This window comes from Cebus imitator, unplaced genomic scaffold (genome assembly GCF_001604975.1).
Source record: "Cebus imitator isolate Cc_AM_T3 unplaced genomic scaffold, Cebus_imitator-1.0 Scaffold4, whole genome shotgun sequence".
Classification (NCBI taxonomy): domain Eukaryota; kingdom Metazoa; phylum Chordata; class Mammalia; order Primates; family Cebidae; genus Cebus; species Cebus imitator.
The window spans coordinates 10308079-10316993 of NW_016107319.1; the positions used below are offsets into that span (position 1 = coordinate 10308079).

At 38.8% G+C, this 8915-nt stretch overlaps 2 protein-coding genes across 3 annotated transcripts in view; one reads left to right on the forward strand and one right to left on the reverse strand.

Moving 5' to 3' along the window:
- The window catches only part of ANAPC10 (anaphase promoting complex subunit 10), a 126997-nt gene extending 122494 nt beyond the window's left edge, over nucleotides 1-4503 (reverse strand). For both annotated transcript variants that reach the window (XM_017534587.2, XM_017534602.2), the window contains exons 1-2: nucleotides 4372-4503; nucleotides 2216-2343 (exon numbers count right to left, since the gene is read on the reverse strand). In XM_017534587.2, coding sequence (XP_017390076.1) covers nucleotides 2216-2330 — 115 coding nt within the window. In that variant the 5' untranslated portion in view covers nucleotides 2331-2343; nucleotides 4372-4503. The remainder of the gene's footprint in view (nucleotides 1-2215; nucleotides 2344-4371) is intronic.
- Nucleotides 4464-8915, forward strand: part of ABCE1 (ATP binding cassette subfamily E member 1) — a 34872-nt gene continuing 30420 nt past the window's right edge. The window contains exons 1-2 of the mRNA XM_037740740.1: nucleotides 4464-4706; nucleotides 8503-8632. Coding sequence (XP_037596668.1) covers nucleotides 8530-8632 — 103 coding nt within the window. The 5' untranslated portion in view covers nucleotides 4464-4706; nucleotides 8503-8529. The remainder of the gene's footprint in view (nucleotides 4707-8502; nucleotides 8633-8915) is intronic.

Here is an 8915-nt window from a genome sequence, read left to right on the forward strand (position 1 = left end):
AAAAAAAAAAAAAAAAAAGTGAAAAAAAATAAGAGTATCCAAAAGCTGTGGGATAAAACCAAATGGTCTAGCGTATGCATATTTGGATTCCCAGATTCCTAGAAAGATAATAGAGAAGAAATAGGGAAAAATAAATAATTTAAGAAATAATGGACAGAATGTCTTTTACAACCTAGTCTCAAAAGTCATATACCATCAGTTTCGCCATATTCTACTGGTCCCAAAGACCTATGCTGACACAATCTGGAAGGGGTCTACAGAAGGGCATGAATACCAGCAGGCAAGGATAACTGGAGACCATTTTGAAAGCTGGCTGCTACAAATCTGGTGAATGGATAAACAAACTGGTATACCCATATTGTGAAAGAGTAATCAACAATAAAAAGGAACAAACTACAGATATGTGCGACAGCAAAACTCACAAGTGAATCATGCTACATGAAAGAAGTTAGACCCAATAAGCTACACACAGTATGATTACATTTATATTGGCATTCTGGGAAAGGTGAAACCAAAGGGACCCAAAACAGATCAGAGTTGTCAGGGACTTGAAAAGGCACAGAAGACATAAGGGAACTTTGTGGAATGATGACAATGCTATACATTTGATTATAATGCTGCTTACATGACTGGCATGTTTGTAAAATTCATAGAACTCTACACTTAAAAAGGATGAGTTTTATAATATATAAATTATACCTCAATAAAGTGTTCATAAAAGGAGAAAAAAAGGAACCTTGAAGGGAAGCAGAGGAGGCTTGGTTGAGAGGATGGCTATAGGAGTCTTAATGTGTAAATAATAAAAGTTTCTGAAAGAAAGATGACTGAAAACTAAACTAACATTATAAAGTCCCTCAAGCTAAAGACATTTCTCTAACCTTGAGTCTGCAGATGAAAACTGCCTACCAAATTATGTGTTATGGGAGTGAGAAAATATATCCTGGCAAAAGTTATGAACTCAAGAATAAAGAGAAAAATCTTAGATGCATTCAGGAAAAAAACAAGTTACAGTACTTAGGAAAAAAAAAGAGGCAGGCATAGGCCTTTCTACCTACAACATGGCAAAAGAAGATAGTGAAAAAGCATTCATAAAGAAAAGAACTGCCACTCAGGAATTCTGTCCCAACGAAAAATAAAAGGAAAGTATTTTGGTATATGTTAGCATTCACTTATCCAATTGAGAGAAATAGACAAAAAAAAAAAAAAAAAAAAAAAAAAAAAAAAAAAAAAAAAAAAAAAAAAAAAAAAAAAAAAAAAAAAAAAAAAAAAAAAAAGCTAACTAAGAACTGAATCATAGCAGAGATAGCGGAGGAAAAGAGAGGAGACCTTATGACATATGTAGTTAAATCTAACTAGGGATTAGTAAAGAAATTAGACAGAAATATATGATAAAAAAAATTCCAGTGCATTAGAATTAAAATAAAGCATCTAAACAAAAGGAATGTTAAAATCAGACCAGTGTACAGTAGTATCTTTATCCGCAGTTTCGCCTTCTGTAGTTTCAGTTGCCTTTGGTCCATCATGGTTCAAAATATTAAATGGAAAATTCCAGAAATAAACAATTGGTAAGTTTCAAATTGTGCACTGTTCTGAGTAGTGTGAAGAAATTTCTCACCATTTTGCTCCGTCTCACCCAAGACATAAATCATCACTTTGTCCAGCATAACCACACTGTATATACTACCCCATCATTAGTCATCAACATCATCTGTTCCTGACATTCAATTAATAACATCATTATGGCTTGATGATCCAGGATCACCAGAAGCAGATGCTTCTCCTTCTGAAGTACTGTCATAAGGTTAATAGTAGCCTAACACTACATCACAACACCTATATTATTCACCTCGCTCCCTCTCATCACATAGACATTTTATCTCTCATATCATCACAAGAGGAAGGGTGGATACAATACAATATTTTGAAAGAGAGATCACATTCACAAAACTTTTATTACTTTCTTACTACTTCTATTGTTATAATTGTTCTATTTTATTACTGTTATATTGTTAATCTCTTACTGTGCCTAATTTATAAATTAAACTTTATCACAGGTATTTATAGGAAAAAACATGGTATTAACATAGAAAGAGTTTGGTGCCATCCATGGTTTTAAGCATCCACTGGGAGTCCTGGAACATACCCCTGGGATAAAGGGAGATGACAGTATAAGGAAACTGCAAGTGACTATTTTCAACAGCTTTTTCATTTTTACCTGGTTTGCAAGATGAGAGTGACCAAACAGCTTGTGACCCAATTTCCCGTACTGTTCCAGTCCTTTCCAACTGCTTAGGGTCAGCACCAGGAGGTGTCTTGTTTGGTGTGGTCATTTTTTAAAATATTCTATGTGGGAAAAAAGAATGCACACATTATACCAGGAGCTGAGCATCTTTCTATGACAGGTTTTTACCAATAAAAAATTTAATGGCATTCATATACCCTGATAGTAATCATTTATTCTCAGATGCAGTTAATATAATTAAATCACTGTTATTTAACTCTTAGGTGCTGGGCATGGTGGTTCACACCTTTATCCCAACACTTTGGGTGGCTGAGACAGGAGGATCATGTGAGCCCAAGAGTTCAAGACCAACCTGGGCAACATGGCAAGACCCCATTCCTATTTTTAAATAAATAAAAATCTTAGGAATTCAGGTTTTATTTCATATGACCAGATATGCAAAGCAGCGAGCTATCGTAGTCAAAAGACCACAGAATCAAAGCTTTGGCTTCAGTACCTCCTTTAATTGGCCTAAACTTTGAGTAAGTCTGGGCTTTATTTCCTCTCCTGTCAAAGAGGTTCACTTGATGATTTTTAATTATATAATGTTGTGCAGTTCTATACTTCTATGACTAAAAATTCAAATGATTTTTAGCCCTAGACAAGTCAGATTGAAATACTCTTATACTAGGAATATGTAAACATTGATCCTCATTTTATTAATCAATTTTTTTTAGAGACACGATCTAGCTATGTTACCCAGGCTGGTCTTGAACACCTGGCTTCAAGCAATCCTTCCACCTCAGCCTCCCAAATAGCTGCGATTACAAGTGTAATCCCACTGCCCCCCACCAAGATCCTCATTTTAAATATTCATTGAGTGATACAGAGATACATGTCCTCTAGCTGTCAAAAGTTTCATTTAAGGCCGGTCCTTAAACGAAACCTGGTGGCTCACACCTGTAATCCCAGCAGTTTGGGAGCCCAATGTAGGTGGATTGCATGAGCCCAGTAGTTCAAGACCAGCCTGGCCAATATGGTGAAACCCTATCTCTACAAAAAAAATACCAAAAAATCAGCCTGGTGTTGCAGCACGCACCTGTAGTCCCAGGAAGGCTGAGGCGGAAGGACCACCTGGGGTGGGGGGTGGGGGCGCCGGAGGTTGCAGTGAGCCGAAATCGTGCCACTGCACTTCAGCCTGGGTAACAGAGCCAAACTCTGCCCCAAAAAAACAAAAATAAGAAAAATGTTAAAAAGTTCTATTTACATATGGTCTTAACATAGAAAATAAAGTCAGGAAAATGACTCCAAGATTATGAAGTAACTGGCCCATTCTAAAAGAGTCGACTTCATCTTTCACATCTTTTGTTAATTTTAGTAAGTCTATGCAAACGTGAAAAAACACTTCAATACTGGATCGTGAAGAATATGTAAAACTGCTTTGGTAGCACAGTTACTGCTACTGAACATTATTATACTTGCTATTCAAAACAGGTGCAATACTTCTGCATACCCTCCTTTCCTTGATACCTCCCATGTATCCAAAGTTGTTCTCTAATCGGCACACAAGCACGTGATACTCACTAAATAACCGCAGAGACAGTGGACTGTAAACTTTAGCAAGGCCAAGGCTTAGATGCTCAATAGGTAATTTACTGAATGAATAAACAGATGAATAGGTTCAGTCATGAACTAGTTATTTGTCATTTGCCTGCAAGTTAAGTGAGATCTAGGACGAATCTATCCAACTTGCAACCACTATTACTAACTGAATGTCCTGTCATCTAAGAAAACAAAGAAAGAATGTCCATCTCCACTTCAGGGCAGAATTTAACTGCCGGCCTTGGGACTGGACGCCACCAAGTGGATAAAATACGGAGCTCGGAGAAGATTGGATTCCCGGCCTTGAACTGACCACACAGTTGAGAAGGAGCTGAGGCCCAGGAGAGCGCGCAACAGCAAGCCGTGTCGGGACCAGACTCTGTTGGTCCTACTGATACCTCTAGCGTGCCAGAATGACTAAGGCTCCACTCCCGACCCACCCGCCTTGATGAGAGCGCGAGCGTAAAAAAAGATTGAAACTGGGAAGGAGAATGCATCTGTTTACGCTAGGACCACGCTCCACGTCGGAGAAAAGCCAACACACTTACAGTTTCCAGACCTGGCTGCTGGCCGAAACTCAGGTTCTCAGGACCTCCAGCAGCTACGTGCCACTCCCACTCAGCTTCCTAGGACAGCCTGGCTTCCCCAGCGGCGAGGAACAAGGGTCGCAGTACAATGACGTCATCGCGCCCTACCTACCTCCAGGGTTCCGCCTTACGCTCTCTGTCGCGCGCGCGCACTACATCCTATGGCTTGCGCGAGTGGGCGCTGGGAACCGCCATTTTGGCCGGTGGCCGTGAGAACACGCTGTGTGGCTGAAAAGTGAAGGCAAGAACTGATTTGGCCTCTGCGCTCCCCTTCGCAAGGGGATCGTTTTCTCCAGGTACGTGAATCGCCCGGAGAGTTTTGGCTGTTAGCTGCCATCTGCCAGGCTGGAAAGACTGTAGGGACGTTCTCCGAGAGCCTTTGCTTAGGCCTCAGGTGGCGGAGACGGTAGCAGCGCGTGGCAGCGGCTCCTGCGGGACTTCTGGAACTGCTGGAGCGCGGGCGACGCCGAGACTTTGGGGGCGCCTCGATCTTCCCCTCCAGCCCACCTGGCTGTCCCCGCTGTTGCCTGCCACGCCCGCTGGGACTTCGAGAATGGACCTAGAGGCCGTAGTTTCCACTCCCTCTTTACCCGACTCCTGCCCTGGAGCCAAACCTGCTGCAGAGGAGGACACCCTTAGAACTTACAGCACCCTCTAGTACCCCCACACTTCCCTAGCACACTAAAATGGACATATTGTCATATGTGCGTATTTGCTTGTGGGAAGTCGTGGCTTCCACGTTTTGGTGAGTGAATGAGTCATGGCATCTTGCCGCCATGAAGTCGAATACTCCGTGTCCACTCCCAGTCTTTATAGAAATGATGCACACATGTCGCTCTGCTTTTCTCAGAACAGTGTGTACGCAGCCGTGACGGTTTATCCCCATTAATTTTCCACTTAAAATCCTATAGCTTTTTTGGTCCGCTTTTATACCACCCGGCACTTTCTCCCCTTATTTGTTTTTCCCTTTATTGTATCTTATACTCATTGAAATCAAGGTTGGTGTCTTTACTCAGAATACGTTTATTATCTCTTCAGGGCTTCATACATTGTACACATTTAATACGTCTTGTGAATGAATGACAGCCAAAGCTGAATTTCCACCTCCCATTAACTATATAAGCTTATTTTCTCTTTTTTGATGGTAAAATCTATAAGAGAAAGAACTGTCCAAATAACATATTTTATTTTGGTACTCCTTCCCAACAGAACTGCTAACTAATCATTTATGATAGTGGCATTTATGTTGCAGTAGTTTGTCCCGCATTCTGAGAATATTCATTGTACTCTGACACCTGACAATAATGCTTTGTTAATGTAACCAAAACCTCAGAACTTGTATTTTAACCAGAAGGTGTTTGGGGTTTGTGAGTTGTTTTTTTTTTTGTTGTTGTTTTTTGGGTTTTTTTTTTAACTGAGTTCTCCCCTGTTTTAAAAAAAGGAGGTTTTTTTGTTTTGTTTTTTTAGGAAGAGCATTTAACAGTTGGGAGGGAGGGGGAGAAAACAATATTTAGATTAGAGTTCCTTCTAAATGTCTTAAAACTCTGAAATGAGAGCCGTGTACCACTCCTAACTTATACGTGTTTTATAAGTCTAATAAACTACAATAAGCATAGGTTAGAATGTTTCATGTGGTATTAAAGATCATTGGTTAAAACCAATCTTTGAAATGCTTTTACACAGCATTACAATTATTTTGGCTTTACACTGTAAATGCTTCCAAATATACCTCACTTCCTTTTTTCCTTTTAGCTGGAAGAATGACACTGAGGGTCATTGTTTTAGTGTCAGTTTTTAAGCGTTTTTGTCTTCAAATCTGAAATATCCTCAAATCCTTCTTTGTTTGCAGGAGCCTGTTAACTATAACCTTCCTCTCCAAGCTTTACTGTGTCTAACTTTTCTGTTGAAAAGAAGTAGGGAATCTCCTTGCCCCAATTCTTGAAATTGATACAGAAGTTGAATTAAAAGTGTTCACACAGTTAATTAACAGTTCTATCCATGTTCATTTTTCTTAAATCCACTGCAATTTATCACTATTTTTATATAAATCAGCTGAAGAAATAAAGTAATGGGAGATGATGGGGTTAGATAATAGAATGCCTGAATGCTGATAAGAATGAGCCCGTGGAGAGAATAATTGATGATGTTAAAGACAGGAAGGAGAATAGTTGAGACATTCTTATGGAATGTCTTCTAGTGTACAAATGGTCTTAGCTAGGTAAATACGTATATTGAGATTGCTGGTTCGCCTAAGAGTCCATTTGAGATGATGAATTTCAAGGGAGATTAGTCAGCAGGTTTTGTGGGGTTTTTTCCCTACCCATTTTCAGTTGTGTATTTGAAGGTGAAGAGCTGAATTTAACCAAGATGATGATGGTATTTTAGCTGGGTAAGAAGGGAAATAAAAATACCAAGAGCTGAGGGACAGTGGAAATATGATAGAATCAAGAGACAGTGAAAGGTTTGGAGAATGGGAGAATCGGGATTGTTGGGTTGTTGTGTAGTAGGGGGTGAACTGGAAAGATAAGAGTGGTGGTTGGAGAATACAGTGTTTGAAATTGTGGTTATAGAGGGATTGCAGTCACCGGTAATGATAAGGTCTAGGATGTAACCAGAAAAATGAATGGCTAGATAGATAAAAATGAATGGTAGAATAGAAGGCAAGATGTTGGAAGAGAGTGGTTAATGATGGGAGGTTCATCTGTTAGCATACTGAAATCACCAAGAACTATGTCAGGACTTGTAGAAGAGTATGTGAAAGTTAGCAGGGGGATGAAATCTTCAAAGAATGAAAGGGAGTGATCTGATAGTACTAACTAAAGCATTTAGATAGTTGACATGCAAAACTTTTTAGGGAGGAGGGAGAGATAATAGTCTAGGACAGTATTGAGGAGCAAGATGTCTAATCCCCCTCCAAGCCTAATTGTATTGATGGATGTGAAAAAGACTTAAGATGTCTACAAGGGGAAGCAATGTATCACAAAAAAAAGAAAAATCAGGATTGCATATCACAATCAGAAAAACCCAACATGGTATCTTTCTAAATGGACAGTCATGGCTTCAGATTCATTCATTACATATTGGAGTAAACTTGAGTATTAATGCACTTTTTGGAATACTTTAATCACCATTTTAAGGAAATTAATTTCTGAACCACTAAGCCCAATATTGTAAAAGATTTTTAACTTCACTTTGATCTTAATGCTGTGTAGTTGATTAAACCGAAATATCAACACTTATAAAAGCTTTAAAAGTGAACATAGTATATACATATAGTTACTTGGTCTCCTTTTAATTTCATTGCTATTATAATTTCACATCTCTATCAGTGTCATTATAGTCAGATGTACACAACATGAAGTAATGCTTAGTTTAGGGGAAGGTCTTGTAGAATTTCCTTATCCTCCTCAGCTTTTTCAGTTTTCCTGGCTATTAATACTGCTTTTTCCATTGGATCTTTAGGTTTGCTTTATCTGAGTTGGTTTGTTTTTTGGAGACAAGGTCTTACTCTCATCCACGCTGGAGTGCAGTGGTGTGATCTTGGCTCACTGTAACCTCTGCCACCTAGACTCAGGTGATCCTCCCACCGCAGCCTCTGGAATAGCTGGGACCGCAGGTGCATCACCACCACATGCCTAGGGTTCTTTTGTTTGTTTTTTCTCATGAGATTGAACTAAATATATAAATTCAGGAAGGGTTGAAATCTGTCATATTGACTGTTCTTATCAAAACTGAGATAGCATGTCATTTGTTCAGGTCATTTATGTCATTCGGTGTTGTTTTAAAGTTTTCTTGTGTATACAGCTTGTTAAGTATATTCCTAGATATTTTCTTTTTGTTGCTATTGTAAGTGGCATTTTTTTATTTTCTTAAATAAATCTTCTGATCAAGGCATATATGTAAAATTTGAGATTCCCAACCTTACTAGATGATAGATTATTTTACAATTTTTACTATTGTTTAAATTTATTTTATTTTTGCAGATAATTATTTCATCTCCATGTAATGATCATTTATGTCTTCCTGTCTTTCGTGCGTGTGAATTAGTTCTCTTAACTAATTACATTAAATTTGTTACTTTTTCTTTGATAGAAGAGCTGGATATTCTTTCACACAGTTATGGCAGACAAATTAACAAGAATTGCTATTGTCAACCATGACAAGTGTAAACCTAAGAAATGTCGACAGGAATGCAAAAAGAGTTGTCCTGTAGTTCGAATGGGTAAGCTGTTCTGTGGATCATTTAAGCATAAAAGAAAACCATGAAAGAAGTAACTGGTTTGATAGTTCTTTAGGGCATTAGCATATACTTTGTGTTCACCATTAGTTTCATAAAACTGTGAAGGCAAGAAAACTAGTTTGTTCTAAAATCCTTTTATTGGATCCTATTTTTAAAAGAAAGAACAAATCGCCGGGCGCGGTGGCTCAAGCCTGTAATCCCAGCACTTTGGGAGGCCGAGGCGGGTGGATCACGAGGTCAAGAGATCGAGACCATCCTGGTCAAC